Source organism: Talaromyces marneffei, chromosome 1 (assembly GCF_009556855.1).
Source record: "Talaromyces marneffei chromosome 1, complete sequence".
Taxonomy (NCBI): domain Eukaryota; kingdom Fungi; phylum Ascomycota; class Eurotiomycetes; order Eurotiales; family Trichocomaceae; genus Talaromyces; species Talaromyces marneffei.
In genome coordinates this window covers 5,445,719-5,470,006 of record NC_072348.1, presented here as the reverse complement: position 1 = coordinate 5,470,006, position 24,288 = coordinate 5,445,719, and the positions used below count along the sequence as shown (strand labels likewise).

Genomic DNA, 24,288 nt, shown 5'->3' with positions numbered 1-24,288 from the left:
CGATTAGCTTTCGGCCCATCTCCACCGGCCCGGCAAGAAGTCTAGATGTTTCTTTCCAGTATTTCACGGAAATCCCTGCGACTTGGGCGAGGAACAAATCACCAAGCAAAGGAGGGCAGACTATTCTTCTATTGAGCCGATGTGATGACTTCATTCATGCAAATATAACTAACCACGAGGGACAATCAATTCAGAGCAAGGCTGGATGGTTTACATACGCGTTGTTTGTGTACTCTAATTATTGCGTGGAACATTCCAAAGGGGAAAAGTATAAATTATTAAATCAGGGAAGCCCCCAGGGGAGCCTTCTTATTGGCTGCACCAGACGCTGCACTGATTTTCAGGCAAACAAAGAACCAGTCTACTCAGGCACATAAAGGAAGATGTCTATTTTGAAGATTTTGGTGCTTTGCTGGACAGAGTACTGCAGTCGCCTGACACATGTACATTTGCAGCTGACAGAATACGTCAGAATTTTGGTAATCCCGCGCATTAAGACAGTTACTAAGATCTCTCCAACGTGGTGGCCAAGCGCCTATTTATAAACACAATGCTGGGTATGTCTGAGACAATCGAGTTGCAAGTGGGCTGGCAAAGTCTATTCTTCAGCGTGCTAACTGGGTCGGGAGTAGCTGAAAGCCGCAGCACGGCGGGATTGGATGGGTCTCAGCATGGGCAAATCGATCAGCCTCTAGTCAGAGTAGCGCCGTATTGGATACCATAGTCCGGACGTACTACGTAGTTCACAGAACACTTGTCCTCTTTAGTCCGATTTAGTACGACATAGTACTACCTGAAGCATCTCGGCCCATACCCAAAAAGTCGCCTGTGGCATTGGTATGTCTTGTTATTGGTCCAGAGTCTGTGCAATTCAATCCGGTGTCTCGGAACGCTACCCGTATCGACGATGGGAGGTAATATTACTTGTTACGGATAGCCGTCAACAAAAAAAGGAGAAAGACCCAGATCTTGTCGCTGAAAAAAAATACCCCATACGCCTGCCCCTCTGTGTGGAATGACACTCACTTATATTTGTAACGACCTGCTAGCATACACTGTATGTAACGGTACGATACTGTCGATACCATACTGACAGAGAAACGAAGGCGACGACGCCCTGACTACCTTGGGTACCTTCCTTCCATCCAGATCGAGAGTTTAGATCTGTCTGTCCATCTCAACGCCTCTCAGTTCACACCCTGCATTCTCCATTTTACCTTCACACATTCGTTACGAAAACGCTGTTTTCGCTTCATATTTTTTTTTCTTCTTGTTTTGACCGCGCGCCTCGGTCGTTTTCTCGCATCAGACTCTCGCTGTGGTGTGGTCGGTTAATTTTCTTCAATTCAACAGCACGACTTTGATTTCGTTCTACTTCAAGCGCCTTTTCAAGAACCGCTGTGATATTGGAAGCGTTTCAAGCATAATCTGTGTGGCCGTGCTATCAGACGGTTCGAACAATGCGCTCCTTGTCTCTCGCTTTGTAAGGAAATTCGTCAAGCCTTGCAACTGTTCCAGGGGTAGCAGTTTCATCGAAGCCCACTCGTCTGTGCTATCAGAGTGCACCCTCCACGGCAGATACTAATTCAGTGTCCGAATCGATTCATAAAATTGAGCCTCCAGTCAGTGGTCGACTGACCGGCCAGCGACCATGGCCCTCAATTCGTTTCCCGGGAGCACCCCCTCCCATACACAATCTTCACTACCATCACTGCCCTCGCATCTGCAATCAGATACACATTTGACAGCCCATTTGGCAAGCAGGTAAGTTCATTCAATGATGGCTGGGCATATGTAACATAACTAAACCAGGCTTTCTGATACAGATTTCATGTCTCCTTGCCCACGGCTCGTCTTTCATCGCAGGCTTTGATTTGTCTGAATACTTATACCTCGTCGACCAAAGGCCCCGATGGCGGAAAGGAAGGAAGCGCCATGGGTGAAGCTGAGGATTTGGCTAAACGAGCTTTCACCCGTCTAGGAGCCCGTGGTGAGAACCAAGCGGTCGTATTTCTGTAAGTCTTGCGAGAGGAAGCTTCTAGCAATGGGCCCTCCATTTATCTATGGTTTCATGTCTAACAGTTCCTTGTTACAGTGGCGAAACTGGCTCCGGTAAAACCACAGTTCGATCTCACCTTCTATCAGCCCTTCTCTCGTTTTCTGCAACACCCCTATCGACCAAGCTGTCATTAGCAGCCTTTGTTTTCGATACACTCACTACGACCAAATCCGTGACCACCCCAACGGCGTCAAAAGCCGGATTATTCTATGAACTACAATACGATTCGTCATCAAACAATCCCTTGTTGATTGGAGGTAAAATTCTCGACCATCGGTTGGAAAGGAACCGTATCACCTCGGTCCCGACCGGTGAACGCAGCATTCATGTGTTATATTATCTTCTGGCAGGGACAAGCGCAGCTGAGAAGGCTCATTTAGGGCTGGAGTCATCTGGAATACATGCTGGACCAGGTAATAATCAGAAGCGATGGCGCTATCTCGGTCATCCCACCCAATTAAAAGTTGGTGTGAATGACGCTGAAGGCTTTCAGCATTTCAAAACGGCTTTGCGGAAATTGGAGTTTACCCGTGGTGAAATCGCAGAGATCTGTCAAGTCCTGGCTACCATTCTTCACATTGGTCAACTGGAATTCATAACGGGTCAAAGTACTACAACGAGCGCCGAGGAAAGTGGTGGTTACTCTCACGAAGGGGGCGAAATCGTGACAATGGTCAAGAACAAGGAAGTTTTGGAATATGTTGCCGCTTTCCTGGGACTTAGTACGGAAGATCTCGCAGTCAGCTTGCGTCACAAAACCAAAACCATCCATCGCGAACGTGTAACAGTGATGCTTGATCCTCGCGGAGCTCGACAAAATGCAGATGAGCTTGCTAGGACGCTTTATTCCCTTCTGGTTGCCTATGTCATCGAAAGTATCAACCAGAGAGTTTGTGCTGCCGAGGAAAGTGTTGGCAATACGATATCTATCATTGATTTCCCCGGCTTTGCTCAGTCTGCAAATTCATCCACCCTCGATCAACTTCTTAACAATGCTGCTGTCGAATCGCTGTACAGCTTTGCTCTGCAGAGTTTCTTTTCGAACAAAGCAGACCGCTTAGAAAGTGAAGAGGTCAGCGTGCCAGCAACAAGCTACTTCGACAACTCGGACGCTGTTCGGGGTCTTTTGAAGACAGGAAACGGTTTACTTGCTATCATCGATGACCAGACAAGACGAGGAAAAACCGACTTGCAAATGCTTGAGAGTCTCAAGAAAAGATTTCAGAATAAAAACCCCGCCATCACAGTCGGAGACAGTGAGACCAAGCTACCTGGAAGCAATTTCGTGACACCCAGCACGCATGCCACGTTCACTGTTAGGCACTTCGCTGGTGAAATCGATTATCCTGTCAATGGCTTGATCGAAGAGAACGGAGAGACCATCTCGGGGGATTTGATCAACCTGATTAGCTCCACTCGAAGTGATTTCGTGCGAGAACTTTTCGGACAGGATGCCTTACAAAAAGTCACTCATCCTAAGGAGCGAAACGCTGTGGTACAGGCTCAAGTGAGCTCCAAGCCCATGCGGATGCCTAGTATGGCTCGTCGCAAGATCAGTCCGTCATCCAAACTGAATCCGTTTAGCAATCGAGCCGGCAGGGATGACGATGACAGCGATAGTAATAATGGAAGCACCAAGACCGGTAATACATCACGCAAAAAGACCAACGGTGCCGGCGCAGATCAAGGAGCAGCAGGTCAATTCCTAGCCTCATTGGACGTTATTAAACAGTGTCTAAATGCACCAAACCTGAATCCATATTTTGTCTTCTGTCTCAAGCCCAATGACAGACGCATCGCAAATCAATTCGACAGCAAATGTGTGCGCTTGCAGATGCAGACTTTCGGTATTGCAGAGATCAGTCAAAGACTGCGCAACGCGGACTTCAGTGTCTTCCTTCCTTTCGCTGAATTCTTAGGCTTAGCAGAAGCTGAGAGCATTGTGGTTGGAAGCGATCGTGAGAAGGCTGAGCTTGTCCTTGATGAACGAAAATGGCCTGGTAACGAAGCACGTGTCGGTAGCACAGGTGTTTTTCTCAGTGAACGATGCTGGGCTGACATTGCAAGACTCGGCGAACGAGTACTTCCGACATATCATGCTGATTCTCTCAATGATGGAGATGGAATGCTTCATCCTCAGGGATCATACAGTGACCACAAAGTCCGACTTCTCAGCTCCGGTGAAAACAGTCCTAGCGGTGCTTTCATCTACGGGGAGGAGTCTAAGCAAGGTGGTTATTTTGGCAGTCGCGAGATTGATGGTCGATCAGATGCTGGTGCTTCAGCCTTCAATTCTGGCGATATGTTCAAAAACCTGGAGACTCGAGAGCAGATGGCGGAAAAAAGCAAAGAACGCAAAATGGAAGAAGTGGACATCCTGCCAGTTTCTGGTAGTCGCAAGCGGTGGCTCTTTATTGTCTACCTTTTCACTTTCTGGGTGCCTGACTTTTTAATCAGGTTTCTAGGAAGAATGAAGCGAAAGGATGTTCGAATGGCGTGGCGTGAAAAGTTGGCTATTAATATGATCATCTGGCTCGCCTGTCTCACTGCAGCCTTTGTTGTTGTCGCCTTTCCCATGTTAATTTGTCCTCGACAAGACGTATTTTCAGCAGAAGAACTATCGTCTCACAATGGGAAGGACGGCGCATCATCGTATGTCTCCATCCGAGGCGTCGTGTTTGATCTTGGCGCATTCGTCCCTTCTCACTATCCGAAAAATCTGATACCTTCGTCCGCGTTCGATAACTATGCCGGAGTCGATGCGACTGCTCTTTTCCCGGTCCAAGTGTCGGCTCTTTGCCAGGGAGTCGACGGTTCTGTCGATCCAAGCGTACTTCTTGATTTTACACCAGTCAACATCACTGGTTCTGCCACTACAATCAGCACAGCAGACCAAAATTCAAAGTACCATGATTTCCGCTATTTCACCAATGATTATCGTGCAGATTGGTTTGCTGAACAGATGATGATGCTCAAGGGTTCTTTTAAGAAAGGTTACATTGGATACAGCTCACAGTACTTGAAGACGCTAGCAGAAAAGAACGGCCGTTCTGTAGCTAGTCTTAACGGCAATGTATACGATTTTACCGAGTACGTTGCTGGAGGTCGCCGGACTCTTGGTCCAAACAACACTACTGGACCTGCCGGCGTGAGTGTTGATTTCATGGATCCGGTTGTGGTCAATTTGTTCTCGCAGAGATCTGGACAAGACGTTACGCAACGCTTTAATCAGCTCAGTATGGACCCCGAATTACGACAACGCATGAAGTTATGTATGGACAACCTATTCTTCGTCGGCAAGGTAGACACTCGAAACTCGACGCAATGCCAGTTCTCGGAGTACTTCATCCTTGCTATCACAGCCCTTCTGGCTTCGGTCATTATCGCCAGGTTCTTGGCCGCGCTTCAGTTTGGTAAGAAAAATATACCAGAGAATTTGGATAAGTTCATTATCTGCCAGGTTCCCGTCTACACGGAAGATGAGGACTCTCTCCGCCGTGCTATTGACTCAATGGCTCGCATGAAGTACGATGATAAACGTAAATTGCTGGTTGTCATTTGTGATGGAATGATCATTGGTCAAGGCAACGACCGTCCCACACCAAGAATAGTTTTGGATATTCTTGGTGTGCCCGACACTGTCGACCCAGAACCTTTGAGTTTCGAAAGTCTAGGCGAGGGCATGAGGCAGCACAATATGGGCAAGATCTATTCCGGTCTTTACGAAGTCCAAGGTCACATCGTTCCTTTCATGGTTGTTGTTAAAGTCGGAAAGCCCTCCGAGGTGTCTCGACCAGGTAACCGTGGTAAACGAGACTCGCAGATGATCCTCATGCGCTTCCTCAACCGCATCCACTACAACCTTCCTATGAGCCCTATGGAATTAGAAATGTACCACCAAATCCGGAACATTATTGGCGTCAACCCTACATTTTATGAATTCATCCTGCAAGTCGACGCTGATACAGTTGTTGCTCCGGATTCTGCCACACGAATGGTGTCTTCGTTCCTTGCGGATACTCGTATTATCGGCCTTTGCGGAGAAACTGCCCTCAGCAACGCGCGAAAGTCTATTATTACGATGATTCAAGTTTATGAATACTACATCTCTCACAATCTGACCAAAGCATTTGAGAGTTTGTTCGGATCTATTACTTGTTTGCCAGGTTGTTTCACTATGTATCGCATCAGATCTGCTGATACTGGTAAACCACTGTTCGTGAGCAAAGAAGTCGTGGAGGCGTACGCCGAAATTCGAGTTGATACGCTCCATATGAAAAACCTGCTTCATCTTGGTGAAGATCGTTATCTCACTACTCTTCTTATCAAGCATCATCCAAATTACAAGACCAAATACAGCTTCCGCGCCCACGCATGGACTATTGCCCCCGAGAACTGGAGCGTTTTCCTATCTCAACGTCGACGATGGATCAATTCTACCGTGCACAACTTGATCGAGCTCGTTCCTATGCAACAACTATGCGGTTTCTGTTGCTTCAGTATGCGCTTCGTGGTCCTCATTGATTTGATGAGCACGATCATTCAACCAGTGACTGTAGCGTATATCGTTTATCTCATTGTATGGCTCATTCTTGATACATCCAAAATCCCCATCACGGCTTTCATTCTACTCGGGGCTATCTACGGTTTGCAGGCGATCATTTTTATTCTTCGACGCAAGTGGGAAATGGTCGGCTGGATGATCATCTATATTCTTGCTACCCCCATCTTCTCGCTAGGCTTGCCTTTGTACTCCTTCTGGCACATGGATGACTTTTCATGGGGTAACACACGTGTGGTGACTGGTGAAAAGGGCAAGAAGGTTATCATTTCCGATGAGGGCAAATTCGATCCTGCTTCCATCCCCAAAAAGAGATGGGAAGAATATCAAGTGGAGTTGTGGGAGGCACAATCCCGAGTTGACGACACTCGCTCTGAGGTTTCGGGCTACTCCTATGCCACGAAGTCTTACCATCCAGCTGCTACTGAATACGGATACCCAGCATCTCGACCAATGTCACAACTTGATTTGACATCTCGACTTGGTTCCCGCATGTCGCTCGCTCCCTCGGAGATGATGGGTGGTACTGCTAACTACGAATTGGCCGATCTCACTGGGTTGCCTTCTGACGACGCCATCCTTGCTGAAATCCGGGACATCTTGCGTACAGCTGATCTGATGACCATTACCAAGAAGGTTGTCAAAGTAGAGCTTGAGAAGCGTTTCGGTGTTAACCTGGATGCAAAACGTCCATATATCAATTCTGGTAAGTCTTTCGTCCATGCCATTGAGCCTCGTGATCGTTGTACAGATATGCTAACAAGAATTGTGTCTCTAGCAACCGAAGCAGTCCTCTCGGGTCAATTATAATCAAACTAAGAGAACAACTATGTTTCTTTTCAAGTCTATCTCATACCTCAACACTGCATCAAAAGATGACGCTGCATATCTTTTTCCACTTTCCCTCTCCATCATAAATACGGAGTTTTCTATCAAAATTTTACATGCAGATCAGGGGTACTTCATGTTTCGTTTCTATCAGCATTATAATCTCAAATGTTTGGTCTCCTCAAACTCTTTGAATCTTTCGTTTTTTTACGGATTTCTTAACCTGTTTTCTCTTTTTAACGATGTAGCATACATAAATCTGGGTTTGCGCAACTTTTCGTGTCTTGCATGATTAAATTATAGCGAACTACCTAGGTTTTAATAAGACATGAATGACAGCTACTGACACAAATACTACTGTTTGGAGATATATATCGTAACAACGATCAATGATACTTAGGAAATGGCTCGACACTGTAGATCGATTGATTCTACCATGAGCTTCAGACTTGAGACACAAAACCAGGCCGAAAATGTGTGTTGATTTCTAACTTGAATTCCTTCATGACTTTTCATACTCGTACTCGTTTCTCTCTGTGGTTTGATCCCCCTGTCTTTAATTTGCATCAAACTGAGATTGAAACATGATTTCTTCTAGCCTATACTCCATACGTTCTTTGTCCGATCCTTCCCATCAAATCCATTCATTCATACTGATAAGAACAAAACCTTTTTTGCTTTAGTGGTATCGAAAGAAGACAATAACAAGAACACGAAAAAAAAAACATCAAAACACAACAGCACATGGCAGGCAAGGCTGGGAACTTAAAAATCAGGAAACAAAAGCATGGCATAGCGTAGCGTGTCGGGGTATATTGCTGCAAATTGGTATCTCATGGATATAATCTTCCTGTGTTTTTGTTTTTCGTTCAACGTGTATTATGCTTTCAACGAGGTGGCCCAATTGGAGCCGGGTATCCAGAAGTAGAATTGGAAGTACTAGGACGACCAGAATCAAAAGAAGCGCGCAAGTCATGCTTGGGTGTAATGTCACCAGGTGCGGTACCAAAGGGGAATTTCATGTCAAAGCGAGCTGGCCAGCCATTGCTGCTGCTACTATTATGACTGTGGGAACTGCCCACATGATGGAGATCTTCCTCGGGCAGGTTGACCCCCGAGTCGTTCCATGGGTTGCGGTAACCGCTGTCACGAGATTCCATGGAGATCAAAGAAGCCTTGGACGCGTTACTAGACGCGTGCTTGAAGAACGATGCTGGCGAGGCAGAATGGTTCTTGCGACCGATGAATGATGAGAACGAAGAAATACTTCCAGGCTTACGCAGTCTCTCAAAAATCGATCCGCGTTCACTGACATCGTCACCAAAACTAGGACGTGTGGGTGAATCCGTGACGAGAGGGGCGGGGGCGTGCTGCAACAACTTCGAGTCAAAGAATGGAAGCGACTCTTCGAAAGAGTCAGACTTGGGACGTGGAATAGCACCTTTGACTGTCGTAGCATCAAGACCATGCGCAACAAGACGGGAAATCAAGAAATCGATTGCGTCCTTGAGCCCTCCGGCATTGTTTCGAGTGTATCCGAGAACAACCCGGTCTTCCGAAGGGGTGGGGGACGACATGCCATTCTCAATTCCCGGCTGGGGCAGCTCGGCAGCCATATCGACAGTGGCATCAACCTCGTATTGGTCTTTGAGTTTACTACGAACATCATCGGCGAAATCCGCGGACTTGAAGAAGTCTCTCAATTCTGCAGAACTTTGGAAGGACAATTCGTGGTTTTCAGGCACCATTCCCTAGTCTAATGTTAGTTTTGAATGCATCAATTCGGAAGAAACCAATAATTCTTACCAGGAAAGCGTCGACCGCTTGAGGGACCTGATACTCAGGTCCCGAAATGGTCACGACATCGCTAGCAAGTTCCGTGCTTGGAAACTCAATCTTGCAGTTCCATTTCTTCTCAAGCTCTTCGATTTCACGAATACGAGACAAGAGCTCACGGTGGTAGAGACGATTGATCAGAACAGTTTCAGAAACATACTCGGCATCCTGTAACACTATTAGCACTTTGGACAATATCATAGATTCTAAAATATAGACTCACAACTTTCTCAACCATGTCCATGATCTCTTGCTTCACGAGATCTAAGCTCTGCGCATTCCTTGCAGGGGTTCGGCAGATGACATTGTCAACCTTGACATCGTCGTCTTCTTTACCAATGCCACCACGGTCCATTGCGTTGGAAAATTTGACGAAGACAGAATATTTCTTCATGATGCGCTGGATATGTTGGCCACCGATGCCGATGATTCGCTTATGATACTGATCTGGCACATGGAAGGAGATAGATGCCGGCATCTCTTGTTCTACCAGATCCAGACCGTTCTTAGTAGCATCATACTGAGTACCGCAGACGTCGATGTAGAAATTGTACTCGTTGAATCCGTCAAAGATAATTTGCACATTGCTCTGACCCATGATCTTGTTGATCTTTCCGTTCTTCTTGCCACTGACAAATTCTTTGTGCTCGTTGGCGAGTTCGATTTTGACGCGAATCTGATAAGGGCAGCGCTTGACGAATGGAATCTGATAGATCACGTTCATGGCTGCCTTGACGGCGTCATCTGAGCCGTTGATGGAGAATGTCATGTTCTCGAAACTAACATCTGCATCTGAATTGATGCAAATGTCGGACAACATAGGGCGAACCTCATGGGGAGATGGAGATCGAATACCACCTTGATTGGGATCGGACATGATAATCCACCAAGAAGCACTGTAGAATTGACCAGCCAGTGCCATTATTTCCCGCACAGTTCGCTCCACATGGAGGACTTCGGTTCCTTGGATTCTAACGAGGCCACGTTGACTACCCAGTTGTGGAAAAAGGACGTATGAGCCGTTGGCTTCCATGACCTTCCTCACTTTGTCCAATCGGTCTAGCAGGATGTTGTCAATTTTGCTAGCGGACAAGACGACATCTTTGACATAGATCTTGACACCCAACACCAGTTCGCGAAGTTTCTGCTTAGCCCTTGCAATGTTCTCCATGTTTTCGCCAGTAATGTAAACCTCATCTTCGCTTCGTCGGTGAGCGCCAGGCGGAGTGTAGCCGAAGATACGCGGAAATGGCGGTGGAAAGTAGATTGCAGTATCCGTAACGGCTTCGATCAATTTGATGTTCTTACGAGTACGGCCGCAAACAAGCGTATGCATGGTCAATTCGAGTTTCATAGCATCGACATGTCGTTTGAGCTGGAAAAGGTTAGCACCAACACCCTGAAAGTTTCGCAAAATAAGGTAGACCTACAATCTGATCGATCATGATGAGCAATCTCGTTTTGGCATGCTCCACGCTCTCCATGTCTCCGTAAATGGCGACTCGAAAGCGGTTGTCTAAGCCATTATCGGCCCCGTAAGAAGAAATCACGGCACTGTCGGCATCAACCATTTTCGGACTGAGCAGGAAAATGTCGGCACCAGTGTACTGAGCTAGAGTATCCAGATGCTCAAGTACGTTGACGCGAATTCCCTTGGTTGATGTGTCCATGATCAGATGCATGTCCACATCGACATTAGCGCATCGCTAGAGAATCGTTAGCAACTCGAAATCCAGGGCAATCAACGCGAGTAGAAAAATAGAAGGTGCTGATATATAGTGATATCGGGGTGGCTCACCAAAGAAATGGGAGTCTCGTTCAAAATCTTGGCTCTCATTTTCCGGACAGTCTCGCCGTCACCGGAAAGACAGACATTGGTGACGAGACCGGGCTGACGACGTTGCACCGAAGGCAAAGACTTGGGTTCCGAAGTTGTCACAGTGGCCTCAAGGCGACCTCCACTCGTCTCACTGACGGTCCGACATAGTTTCCGCAAGGCCTCGACATGGTTGACGTGAACGGGCAGGTTGTGGATAGGAGTACCTTCCGGGGTGCCTTCGGGAAAGGACCAGCGTTGCAAGGCTCCGGGACTAGCGTGAAGCACATCCTCGACATCGGGACCGGCGAGATAGGACGAGAATGGGACATTGAAGGAGAGATTGACGGTAGGGTCCACGGCAGTCGGGGGGTTTAGGGCCGGAGTACCATGCGGACGTCGTAAGGGTTGCGAAGCTGCATGAATATCAGCGTGAGGGCGAGACATCCCAAAGGCGGGAGTCATCCTTTCCCAGCCATGACGAGCTTGACCGGTGAAGTTGGAAATCTTGTGCATGCTGCCAGAGCGTATGGGCGGAAGAGGTCTTGCTTCTTCCAAATTCCCAGGTGTAATACACAAATGGGAATAAGAAGAAGAAAGAGAAGAAACGAAGAGACGATGATAATATTTGAATGCTTGCCGGCGGGTCGAAGGAAGAGGACGACCTGTTGACGGACGTTGAGGAGGGAGCGAGGGAGGGGACGGGATGACGAAAGAGGAATAGAAGAGAAGCGAAGAACTCGGGAAGAATAGAATAAGTCGGCGACAGACGAAGAGCAAAGGAGAGAACTATCGAAAAAGAAAAGGGTATCAAAAGAATAATATTTTGGCGGTTGTCGAAGGAAGTGGTGAGAGAGGGAGAGTTGGAGGTCTGGAGAAGAAGGAAGAAGAAGAGCGAGAAAGAGCGAGTGAGAGACAGCCGGGCACACTAGGTAAGGTTAGCACCTTCTCACTGGGCAGTGTTGCTTGGTGTCCGCAGTCCAGTCCAGGCCGCCGGAGTGGAGTGCTTGCGTTCGGTATTATTCGCTTACTCATTGTCTCTGGAGTCTACTAACTACTGTAGTAGTTAACTCATGACTCTCCAGAAGCTCGTAACGGGCCTTTTTAACTCGATTGTGATGCGACGATCCATTGACCGAGTCTAGGCTGTCCTTCAACGCCGGCGGTTAAGCTGCCTGGTCTGTCCCATCTCAGCCGTTCACGATTTAGTACTACTAATCGAGCATCTCGTTGATCAACATTCACTGGTGAGCATGTCTGCGATCTAGAATGTATCGCAATGCTCAGTCCTCACTAGTGGGCTTGACGTATGAGGAGCCGAACACGGATCACTCACTACTACCATTTCAAGCCATATCAGCGCTAATCGAGGGCACGCCGAGATCTTCTATCAATCATTACTGTTAAGTTACCTCTACCTCTACAATACCAACATGACCTTCATGCTTCTGCTGAGCACTGGTAAATGAAAACCCGTGTCCGTCGGCAAAAATACATAGCCTGCAAGAGCATGAATGTCTGGGTCTCCCATTGCCAATTGGACTTCCTGAAGGTTGAAAACCGGAATGTGGAATGGATCAACACAACTGAAGAGGTACCTGCCTGATCAAGACAGCTGTGCGCACTGCTTGTACGTATGCACTTACTGTACAGCCTGCCAGGTACTATGAAAAGTTTCTACATCTTGGTGGATAGTGGTACAGTCTACATGCATTCAAAGACTGATCTGTCTTGCCCAGAACAGACATCTAGAGGGTGCCAAACAATACCCTGTAACCCTTGTCGGATACTGAATACACGCACAAATAAAAAAGCAAAGAAAAAAAAAACTGGAATAAAACGTTGAACCACAATTCTGGCAACAAAGTCAGACCTTGGACCTTGGATAACTCCGTAATTCCAAGACTCCGGAGGTGGGTCGGGTACGTCAAGTATGTTGTACTTAGCAAAGAATGTGATGGACAAGTTCTAAGTGCACTTTCAATGAGTCCGTGTTAAGGAACGAGGAATGAAGGACGAACTCTTATGGGGCTGCAGCTTCAGGGTTCAATTATCCAGCCACGCTCGTCAAGGGAAGTGATGATGATCAGACTCCAGAGACGAAGATTACTCTGAGTAAAACGATACCGATCGGATACGTCAATATATTGTGTGGACCATACGGTAACTTACAGGGTCTGGGTGAATGTTTCCGATTCATCACGTGACTTCGGACGCGTTCAACTGTACTCTCATGACGAGCGAATAACACAAAAGCAAGGATATAAATCTTAGATCCTCGCTTTGTAATTTCCTCGCTTTATCATCATGATGATTCAAAAACAAAGTAGTTACGTGTTAAGTGGTGACTTGCGGCTCGGAAGCCATTTCCATCTATCCTCCCCAACCGTTTTTCATGTTCCCGGTGTATCCGGACCAGCCCAGGCCCTTACTCGGTTCTCTTAAATACGCCAACTACGACATAATAGCTGATTAAGTGTACACTATGCACGACCTCAAATTGTATTCAAGATTTATTTACAGAATGTCTCAAATCAGTAATCGAGTCACACTAATATCGAGGAGCCACTCGATGCACGACATCTCCCGCTCCCTCGATATCCATTCGTGTCCCGTCTTCCTCTGTAAGATATCTACTTGGACGCTCTGGACGAACTGCTGCTGCATACCCCGGCCGTTCGCTGTATTCACGCGCCATGTGGCGGCCGTCTTCATCCATGTACACGCTTACCTCTCGTCCACCGGGTCTAACACTTGGTACACGATGTAGTCCCTCGCGGTGTTGCGGCTCATAGCGGCTAGATGGCGGCCGCACACTAGATGTCCGCACTAGTCTATTTCGTGGGATTTCTTCTTCAATATAAGCAGTAGCTTGTCGAGGCACTGGCACTGGTGCGTAGTCAACCGCAACACTCCCGCTTCGAAAAACGCTCTCCCGATCTACGACCGCCCGTGTTGGGTACAGCCGTTGAGTCTCGCTGATATTCCGTCCATGGTCAGCTAATCGTCGATAAGTGCCTGAAGGCGGGGCCATTTCTTGAACGTATTGTCGGCCGCCGTATCCATCATCAACAATCGATGGCGCACGAACACTGGCACTGCGAATATAGGCCCGTTCGGCGTATTCATCAGGCCGCACGACTCGTGTGGGCAATGGTTCCCGTCGTATTTTAGAAGCTGGGACCATTTCATAATACTGGTTGCCATACTCATCCACCACGATCCGTCGCGGTGGTGCCGGCTCTATGTACCGTGGTCCTGCACCATCGTCCACATAATATTCACGATACCTTGAGGATGGGGGATAGTCCTCGAACTGTGAATATCGCCTAGAATACGTAGGAATGACTTCCTCGTAGTATGCTGGCTTCTCAATTGGTTGGCGGTCGACAACGGTAAAGGGCGATGCCTGTGCCGCTGACTGGGGTCGAAGCACCGGCTCGATAACTTCATGGGGAGCATTGTCCGGGTTTCGCGCGTTATGTAGGCTAGCAACCCTTCGTAAGTCCTGATTGTCACGTACTAGCCTTCGACTGCTCAGGCGAGACACTGCTCGAACACTAGCTTCAGCCGGGGTAATATATCCACGGCCACTACTTTCATATCGAGGATCCAATTCGTGAAAAGGTTCCCTAGAGACATATTCTCGGCGATCCACTGACGGCACATATTGGGGTGAAGAGATATCAATATACACAGGGTGTTCTGAAGCCCGGTACACTCTTGAAGGGGGTGTATCATGGAACGGCGGCGGTGAGACCGGCTCCAGCTTGACACGGGTCTCAGTAGCGTCTGTAGGCCGTACTTCAATTCTGCTTTGTGGTTCTTGTACGCGCCGTCGCTTTCGAGGAAGAAGCTGTTGCTGAATTGGACCGTCGGGACTCGTCTGCCTAGAGTACGGATCTGACGTGTCACCTTCAATGTAATCGCGTTCTCTGGGTGTAGTTGATAACATTCGATGAACTGAAGGAGCTTTAGCAGTTGCCAAGGGTGATACCCTTGATGGCTGTGGAGCAGCAGGGGAAGTTATGTGGTTCCTCACGACTCTCAAATTGGAGGAAACAGCAGATGGTTGTGGTGCAAAAGTGGTTTGACCTGTGGAATCAAGCACCTCGGGAGGTTGATACTCATCATCCGCTCCAACCTCAACGACAGGCACAGTAGGCTCGGGAGGAGAGTATTCCGGTTCATCAATGACCATCTGCTCTTGTGGCTGGTTGGGCTCCGTCGGTACGAGTTGAATTCGACCCTGAGGAAGAAGAGCTTTGTCAGTAGTACCTTGCAAGATCCGAGAACCAGTATCAGCGGCTTTTCTTCCGTCGACCTGCGGGGCTTTGCCCTTGGTTTGACCAAGAGCCTGGCGGTCTGGTTCCGATGGAGCTTGCTTCTCGTAATCCCATGTCAGTGGAGAATCAGGGGCTCTACTAGAATACAAAGAAGTCTCATCGACAGAATCGCTAGGGATCGCGTCATGTACCACCGGCTCAACCGGTGATGGCAGAGGCTTAACAATTTCCAAAGCCTTGTTCAGAATCTCGGTAACGTCAAAGTCTGGCTTTGCGTCAAGGGCAGTCTTCTGTCTTGGCTCGTTTTTGCTTCGCTCGAACTGTTCCTTCAGTATGTTTTCTATCCTTCTCCTCCGCAGTTGTAACTCTGCCCGTACGAGATCATCGGACTTTGTTAGAAAGATTGGGTCGAGACCGGACGCAGGTTTTGGCTTTGGGACTACGGACGACGCAGTTTTTGCGAGTGACACAGCAGACGAAATAGCCTGTGGCTGTGGAGGTCGAAACTCTGCCCCCAACGACTCGACCAGCGCGATTTTTGTTTTTGGGTCGTGGGGGCTTTTAGTCACTGCTGGTGCAGTTGATGGCTGTTGCGGACGCGAAGGGGTTTTGCGTACAAACAGATCGGGGATCTTAAGTCTGGGGTGAGTTCCTGCAAAGATTTCCTCACTGATTCTGAGGATCTTTTCATATTCTTTGAGTTCATCAACCGGGGGTGTAGACTGCACATCAGTGACTACAACAGAAGAGCTTCCTGTTTGTGCCATGAGTACTAGGAGGTAGTGTAGATGGTATGTCAAGCTTGCGGACAGCTTCTGCTGATGCCGCTGTGTTTCAGTACTTAGCAGAAATAAAGCACTAGCATTATTTGCTGAACAAGTGATAGTCAAGCAATATAAAGTCGCATATAGAAGACGCCTCTTCACAAGCGAAGAAAGCCTAACCTCAAAGCAAGGTCTGGATGTTGTGTAGTGGCAAGCTAGCTTGCAAGGTTGGAGGAAAATCAAAAAGCGTCACGACTCCTGCCGGAAAGCCAAGCCAACTTCTCAAGAGTGTGGATCAAGTGTGTGCCTTAGGGGTCAGGCGCCCCAGCCAACCATCCCGCCACCTGGATGACTCCCACCCTTTGTGAGGTTTTGATCGTTCTGCTGGCATTGTTTATTGGTGAATATCTGCATTTTGTATAGACTTCTCACTCACTTGCTCGCTATCTCTGAGATAGTGCACATTCCTTTGTCCCCATTTTGCCCTTCTTGCTTGAAAGGTTTCATCATACCCTGAATATATCTCAGTCCCCAAATATATATATCGGGGCACACAATGGCAATCAGCCAAGGGCAGGATGCCCGACCAGTCTTCTTTTTTGACATCGACAACTGTGTAAGTTTTCGTCTCAATGCCCCCCACTATCGTTTGCTACAAATATCGCACTAATCCCTCATCTTTGTGCAGCTTTATTCAAGAGGTAGGAATATCAAAGAATAGTACTCTTGTCGCCTTTCTAACATACCAAAAATAGACACCCAGATCCACGATAGGATGCAAGAATTGATTGGTAAGAGTCTACAAAACAATACAGAGACTATTCATTTAAGCCTATTTCGTCTAACAGATTGCCAGACATCTTTTTTGTCAAGTATCTGTCACTTGAGCCCGAGGATGCCACCATGCTTCACCAAAAGTACTATAAGGAATATGGTCTGGCTATAGAAGGACTGACTCGCCATCACAAGATCGACCCTCTAGTGTTCAACCGCGAAGTCGATGATGCATTACCGCTGGATGAAATCTTGAAGCCCGATCCAAAGTTGAGAGAGTTCCTTCAGGATCTGGACACGACCAAAGTTAAGCCTTGGTTGCTCACTAACGCCTATGTCACCCACGGCAAGCGAGTTGTCAAACTTCTAGGCGTGGAAGACCTCTTTGAGGGTATTACTTATTGCGATTACGGACAGGAGAGACTTATCTGCAAGCCCGCCGATGAGATGTGGGAAAAGGCAGAAAAGGAGGCAGGCGCCAAGTCCATTGATGATTGCTACTTTGTTGGTAAGGCCTTGTGATAAAACCTTTTTTATAGCCAACAAACGCTGATGGAACTATCACATACAGATGACTCCGCCCTTAATTGTAGGTATGCAGAGAAACGAGGGTGGAAGACAGCGCATTTGGTCGAGCCAATGCTACAGATGCCAGTGACCCCCGCTTGCAAGATCACGATCCGCCGTCTGGAAGAACTCCGAGAGTTATTCCCCCAGTTCTTCAAGAGCAAACAAGAAGAGGCCAAAGCAGAAACACTATGACAAAGCAACATCTAGTTATAACTAGTTAGTTAACTAGTCTACAGAGCTTAGAAGGGGATACATAGCCATTGTTAATAGAATGTTCGTTAAGTTAGTTTCATGCAAACTCAATTCTAATTGGCCAGCAAGACAGTAATGGCGGCTTCTGATTGGAAGTTGAGCTTGTAGTGGATCTGCGCGGTCGTCGCGTTGTCCGTCTTGGCTTCAGGGGAGCCTAACATCGACTGCATCAGATACTTGTTTACTCCACGATTTGTCTTCCATTTCATCCCGGCAAGTGGAGCGCAATATTCGGCCACCATGGTTGATGTATCCGTAGGCCAGGTCATCAGCCTCCTGGATGGCCGGCAAGCCACCGTGCGGTTCGTTGGGTCAACACACTTCGCTACCGGAGATTGGATTGGAGTCGAGCTTGACGATGCGACAGGAAAGAACGATGGATCTGTCCAAGGCGAGCGCTATTTCGACTGTGAACATGGCTTTGGCATGTTTATCAGACCGTCCGCCGTTGCATCCATTCTGGCTGCTGCTCCTGCTCCTAAACGTGAAGGCAAAGTAGCACCGACCAAAGGAGCTCCCATCAGCAAAGGGCCGACATCTGGAGTAGTCTCTTTGAAGCGATCAGGCAGTGCTGCCACAGCAGCCTCCAAACGACAAAGCGCTACAGCAAGTCCCTCACCCGCCCCGAGAGAAATAGTAGGTCGGAATTTAAGGGTACATCCGCCAATTGACAATTCGTTCATTGACCAATTTGCTAATTAGCTAAAGTCGCCAACCAAGTCTCCTGTCAAGCAACTCGGTTCTACTTCCCGACCCTCCTCGACACTTTCGAGAACAGCCCCTACGGTAAAGCCTCGAGCGAGTATCAGCGGACGGACGTCGATGGGCCCGCCTGCCCCCGTATCAGTCGCAGCGAAACCCCGACAGTCTTTGATGGGTGGTCAGAACAAGTTGACACGACCCGGTGTTCCTTCAAGTACCTCGACATCTACTTCTTCTTCCGCCAAGCGTCTTTCAGTGCGCCCAACAATAACCAAGAAGGCCACGGATGAAAGCTCAAGTCGAGCAAGTGCTGCATCAGAGCCATGCGCCGACACCGAGGAGATAGATCAGGAAGCCGAAAGTGAAGATGTCTCTCCCACCATGTCTAAGCCGGAGTCACAAGGCATGGCTTCAGCCCGAGCTTCTACAACATCACGTAGCGCACCTCAGAGCTCAGCTATTGCCAGGGAACTGGAAGATTTGAAAACAAAGCTCAAGGTTATGGAGAAGAAGCGGGCCGAGGACAGGGAGAGACTCAAAAGTCTCGAAAGACTGCAGGCTGAGAGGGACAAGTATGAAGGTATCATTCAGAAACTGCAGGCAAAATATCAGCCTCAGCAGATCGAGTTGACGGATTTGAAGAAGAAAATCCGTGAAACCGAAGCAAAACTCGAACAAGCTGAAAGAATTCAAGCCGAACATGAGTCTATCCTAGAGGTGGCTGCGTTGGATCGCGAAATGGCAGAGGAAACGGCCGAAGCGTTCAAAGCCGAGTGTCAGGATTACAAAATCAGATTGGAGGAGTTACAGCTGGAACTTGAAGTTTTACGGGACGAAAACGAAGAACTGAGCAATGTCATGAGTCCAGAAGACAAGTCTAGTCAGGGCTGGCTACAGATGGAGAAGACCAATGAGCGACTCCGTGAGGCTCTAATAAGGCTTCGCGATATGACACAGCAGACAGAAGCAGAGCTTCGTGATCAGATCAAGGAACTGCAAGACGACCTTGAGGAATATACGACCGTGAAAGCGGAGTATGAATCAATCAAAGAGAAATTGCTAGCTTCTGAGACCAATGTGGACGAGCTCAAACAACAGCTAGAAACAGCGCTAGGTGCCGAGGAAATGATCGAGGAGCTAGCTGACAAAAATATGCGATACCAAGAGGAGATTAACGAACTCAAAGCGGCTATTGAAGATCTTGAAAGCTTGAAGGAAATCAGCGACGAACTTGAGCTCAATCATGTTGAGACGGAGAAACAACTCCAGGAAGAAATCGACTACCGGGAATCAATTTTCAACGAACAATCCCGCAAGGTTGCTCAGCAAGATGAGATTATTGAAGATTTAGAGTATACGTTGGCACGGTTCCGGGAGCTTGTTACAAACTTGCAGAGTGACCTTGAAGATATGCGTGCATCACAGCAGTTGACTGAGACCGAGGCGAATGAACTCTCGACACGGTCCAGGGCTATGATGGATCTTAATTTGAAACTGCAAGCCTCTGTTGAAAAGGCTCAGAGCAAGACAATCGACATTGAGATGGGTCGCATGGAGGCGGAAGAATCTTCTGAGCATCTTGCGATTGTTCAATTCTACTTGCCAGAGTATTACAACACCGAAAAAGATTCAGTGCGAGCATTCTTGCGCGCGAAGAGGGTAGCGTCCAAGGCGTCCTTGATTCAGAACACTGTTCGGGAACGCCTTGTTGAGCAGTCTCAATCTCCGAGCCTACATGATAATATCTTTGCGTCATACGAAGTTATCGAAAATGCACTGTGGATATCACGTGTATGTGAAAGATTTATCAAGCATGTCACTTCATGCTCACCAGAGCAATTTGGTCAATTTGGGGTTGCCTTGTTCGAGTTGGAGCCAGTGGAGCGCACAGTCAACAACTGGATCGAATCCTTGAGAAAGAATGAGATTGATGAGAAGAAGTGTGCTTTGGAGTTGCAAAGATCGATCGCTCTCTTGACTCATCTTGCAGAAACCTTAATCCCAACGGAGCTGGCAACGTACGCAGACGAAACCTTGACACGTGCTGTTATGATTCAGACCTACCTCGAACATGTGGCTTCTGCATTGTCCCAACTAAGAAATCTCCTGCAGAGCAAAATTTCTGCTTCCGAGGAAGAAGACGACGCAGAAAAATTGTTCTTCTTCAATAAGACCGATGTTCTTATTGGCCAGGCACGCGGCTTGAAAATGGTCATCACAAAAGTAATTCGCTCTCTGGAGGAGCTCAACTCCAGGTCACTTGCCCTGTCGGATGGAGCTGCCGAGCCGTTCGAATCTGCAGAAACAATATCAAAGAAACTAGCTGAATTGGCACGACAGCTTGGGGAGGATGTACTAACTCTGCTTGGTGAAGAGGGCCGAACTGAGCCGTTCACCTATGAAGAAGTTTCAGCCAAAATGCTACAAACTGCAACAACCCTAGCCCAAGGTCTCGCATCAGAGGGCGAAAGCAATGATGGGCTGTCTCTATTGACCTCAGGCTTAAAGACTTTGACTGGTCAGCTTGAAGAATTGAGTAATCATGCTTCTGATTTGACGCACACTGCCGAATTCGAGAGAGGAAAGCGTCCTTGGATTGCTCGCGCGGAAGAGCTCAAATCACACAAAGCCTCATCGCCCGATGCGGAGGAAGAGATTCGCCGACTCAAGAACGAACTCAGCGAGACATCTACTGCTCTTGGTGTTAAAGATAAGACGATTGAGGAACAAGCGATGAAAGTCGAATTGCTTGAATCTAGAATGCGTGAAGCGACTAAAAAGGCCTCTGTTGTCAAAGAGTTCGAAGTCAAGATTGAGACTATGCAAGAAAAGGAAGGTCAACTACAAGCAACTGTAGAGAAACTGAGCAAGGATTTGCAATCCATGCAGTCCGAGCGCGATGACTATAAGCAACGATTTGAGCGTGCGAAACGGGCGTCTGGCAACGTTGGTGCTACCATTACTGCAGGTGGTCTTGTTGTTGACTCAGAAGCTACACTGGCCACTATGCGTGAAAACGAGGCACTGCGCTCAGAAGTCAGTAGTCTCCAAGCCGCTGTTCGATTCTTGCGCGAAGATAATCGTCGCGCTAATCTGCTTGATCCTTACTCCGTGCAACGAACAACAAACATGTATTCCTGGCTCGACGCACCGCTTACACAGTCCAAACCTTCCGCCCAAAAGGAAGCACAATACGCCCGTGCCGCCGAGAGTCGAGATGTACTAAATCACCTCCTAAAACTCACTAAGGAGACACCAATCACCGATCTTGCCTCCACTCTACCCTCGGACCAGAAACGCTCTGCATGGCGCCCCACAAAATCAACATACCGCTATAAAGCCCTTCAAAACCGCGAAAACTACGAACAATGGAGCGAATGGAAGAACGAAGTCGCAATGCGTGAGAAGGAAGAAGACAGGATAATAGCAGCAAAAGCGGAGCGGATCTTGCGGGAGCAGCAGCAGGCGAAGCGTCGTGCTCCAGGACATCGTGGACATGCCAAAACGCCATCGGCCGGTTTTGGGATGATGGGCAGGGCTTGGAGGATTTTGGGGATGCAGAATGAGGCTGATGGGAAGGAAGGTGGTAGAGTTGAAATTGTATCTGATGTTTGATCAGCTGAGATAAATCTGGATTTGGAGTAAGAAGGGGTATAGATGTTTCGATACCTTATATATATAGGAAATCATTGTATATTATATGTAACCGAAGGGTGTATATATACATCTTCAAGATTATCTTTTTACTCTACCTAGGTAATACCGTTGTTTTTCTGTTTTCAAAAGATTGTGAATTCTTTTTGTCATTATTATCTGTACGGTATCATAATCGAAGACAATACACTAGGAGTAAACTTGAAAAGCATAATGACAATTAATAGTATTACTACGATAGTCTAGTGCTAGATATAAAAGAGCTAGACTGTACCTGTTCCAACAAAATACCACAGAAGTAAAAGGGTATCACAAGAAAAATAAGAAATATATATTTTTGAGAGTCTTCAGAACGCAACCCCAACCGGACTTAAAGGAAATCTCCGATCAAATTCATATCCTTCCCCTCTTGCGGAGAGAGCATGCTGCTCGTCTACGACATGAGGCTCTTCCATGACAACGCTATTCTTGACACTGGCTGGGATCATTGGGAGGGTAGTAGTGTATGGGGCTTCAATTTCCTTGTCAGAAGGGAAAATGGTTGTGGCCGCTGTGATCGCGCTTGATAATGAAGGAGTGCGGGAGGAAGAAGTTGAGTTGCTGGTTGTGCGCATGCGACTGTGACTTTGGAAGGTTGATGATGATGATTTTGCGCTATGATGGATTATGGCTAGGGTGGGGTTGCGTGAAGCAGGGGTAGGGGTAAGGGACTGTGCTTGACCTGGTTGTCTTTTGCCGGTGGTGTATGAGGTTGTTGGCACTGCCGAGTCGCGAGCAGAGGAGGGTCTATCTTCGATGTTGGCGTTGTCGGTGGCCAGCTGATTGTTTTGAGATGGAAGGCTAGATGCATGTCGATCCGCAATGTTGACCATTGAGAAATGAGGAATGAGTGGACTTGTCAGAATTGCATCCATGCTTTGTCGTCGTTGCCTTTGGTTCTGTGCTAACTGTAGTTGCAAGTCGACAGTTGCCAAGGAACTTCTTCGAGACGGTGCAGATCCGACTGGCTTGCGAGAGAGTTGGAATGGACCAGAGTCCCTGCGAAGATGGCTCGATGAATCGAACGGTGACATGAGTGCTTTTGCGGGTGGAGAGAGTTGGCCAGGTGTATCTAGATCGAAATGACTGAACTCTGGAAGATTGGATAATCTGTTTCCAGGTAGATAAATACTGAGTTCTAGAGGTCGGAAGGACCGGCGACGAGCGATAGGTTCGACCCGGCGAAAGTCCGTTGGTGCACCGATGACTGGCCGGGACAGAGTCTTCTTTCGTGTAAGGAGGACACTCGCCCGCTGCGATGCCATACTCGCCAGATTCCTGGTTTCTTGTACCCAGGGGGGTAGTAATGCTGCGGAGGATCGTGATTGATCGTGACCTCCTGGGCTGGGCAGGTCACCGTAGAAGACCAGCTTCATGGGGGGAACGAGGTGTGGTTGACTCTGACATATTTCCATTTCTCGCTCTACTCCTAGTTCTAGTTAGTTCTAGATTCACTTGAGTTTCGAAGAGTACGAACCTATCTGCTGTCGTGGCTGAGGTCTCTGGCTCTCTTGGTCCGCCTGGGGCCAGAGGCATGAGACACACGACGTTACCCAGGCCCTGAACATGAGCACTGCTTGTTCAAATGCCGAAGCCTAGCTGTCAAGTGCCTGCATGGCAGCTCTCCTCGAGAAGAGAAGGAAGGAAGGAAAGAAAGAAAGGGAAGGAAGTATTCAAAATGATATGAAGAGAAAGTTGAATGCACTTCACCAGCACCTCCACACACACGAAGAGGGAGAAGGAGAGAAAGAGAAAAGAAGCATCCCCGCCAGACTTAACGACGGGACGGGTGTGACTACCTGATATATGCACGATTCAGATCACGCAGAGTACGTACGCATGGTTCCTAACCTCCACGAGCCAGCTGCAGCTGATGGACAGATAAATTTGCATCTGCAAGCGCTCTGTAGCCATTCAAGGCTAGCCACGCTGTCTATTCATTCGTATCGATGATCAATGGACCGAAGCCATTCATTCGCCCGCAGCATCAGATGCAATGACCCCCCATCATTATTTGTTATCTTGACAGGGGACGCCCAGTCGAGTTTCTGCATGCCAGAGCATGGGGCTTGACCCCGATAAGGCTTCTGATAGGCTCGTATTGCTCGCAGCCGCAGACTGGTTTGGGATGGGTTTTCTAAACTTGT

The 24,288-nt window shown here is 47.9% G+C and overlaps 6 protein-coding genes across 6 annotated transcripts; 3 read left to right on the top strand and 3 right to left on the bottom strand.

Annotated features, from left to right (window-relative positions):
• Positions 1 to 1,651: 1,651 nt before the first annotated feature.
• EYB26_002001 (uncharacterized protein) lies at positions 1,652 to 7,430 on the top strand (the record flags this gene model as incomplete). The annotated part of the gene is made up of 4 exons (XM_054261309.1): positions 1,652 to 1,764; positions 1,827 to 2,015; positions 2,096 to 7,326; positions 7,399 to 7,430. 4 exons carry the CDS (start codon positions 1,652 to 1,654, stop codon positions 7,428 to 7,430), a joined length of 5,565 nt encoding a protein of 1,854 aa, XP_054117284.1.
• Positions 7,431 to 8,335: 905 nt separating this feature from the next.
• Positions 8,336 to 11,616, bottom strand: EYB26_002000 (uncharacterized protein; the record flags this gene model as incomplete). Its single annotated transcript, XM_054261308.1, has 5 exons — positions 8,336 to 9,199; positions 9,255 to 9,452; positions 9,508 to 10,659; positions 10,715 to 10,990; positions 11,083 to 11,616. The coding sequence occupies 5 exons, from the start codon at positions 11,614 to 11,616 to the stop codon at positions 8,336 to 8,338; spliced, it is 3,024 nt and encodes a 1,007-aa protein (XP_054117283.1).
• A 2,035-nt stretch (positions 11,617 to 13,651) lies between these two features.
• EYB26_001999 (uncharacterized protein) lies at positions 13,652 to 16,153 on the bottom strand (the record flags this gene model as incomplete). The annotated part of the gene is made up of 1 exon (XM_054261307.1): positions 13,652 to 16,153. One exon carries the CDS (start codon positions 16,151 to 16,153, stop codon positions 13,652 to 13,654), a length of 2,502 nt encoding a protein of 833 aa, XP_054117282.1.
• Positions 16,154 to 16,706: 553 nt separating this feature from the next.
• Positions 16,707 to 17,686, top strand: EYB26_001998 (uncharacterized protein; the record flags this gene model as incomplete). The annotated part of the gene is made up of 5 exons (XM_054261306.1): positions 16,707 to 16,766; positions 16,839 to 16,851; positions 16,906 to 16,941; positions 17,007 to 17,432; positions 17,496 to 17,686. The coding sequence occupies 5 exons, from the start codon at positions 16,707 to 16,709 to the stop codon at positions 17,684 to 17,686; spliced, it is 726 nt and encodes a 241-aa protein (XP_054117281.1).
• Positions 17,687 to 17,986: 300 nt separating this feature from the next.
• Positions 17,987 to 22,063, top strand: EYB26_001997 (uncharacterized protein; the record flags this gene model as incomplete). Its single annotated transcript, XM_054261305.1, has 2 exons — positions 17,987 to 18,400; positions 18,455 to 22,063. The coding sequence occupies 2 exons, from the start codon at positions 17,987 to 17,989 to the stop codon at positions 22,061 to 22,063; spliced, it is 4,023 nt and encodes a 1,340-aa protein (XP_054117280.1).
• Positions 22,064 to 22,449: 386 nt separating this feature from the next.
• Positions 22,450 to 23,709, bottom strand: EYB26_001996 (uncharacterized protein; the record flags this gene model as incomplete). The annotated part of the gene is made up of 2 exons (XM_054261304.1): positions 22,450 to 23,570; positions 23,619 to 23,709. 2 exons carry the CDS (start codon positions 23,707 to 23,709, stop codon positions 22,450 to 22,452), a joined length of 1,212 nt encoding a protein of 403 aa, XP_054117279.1.
• Between the last annotated feature and the right edge of the window lie 579 nt (positions 23,710 to 24,288).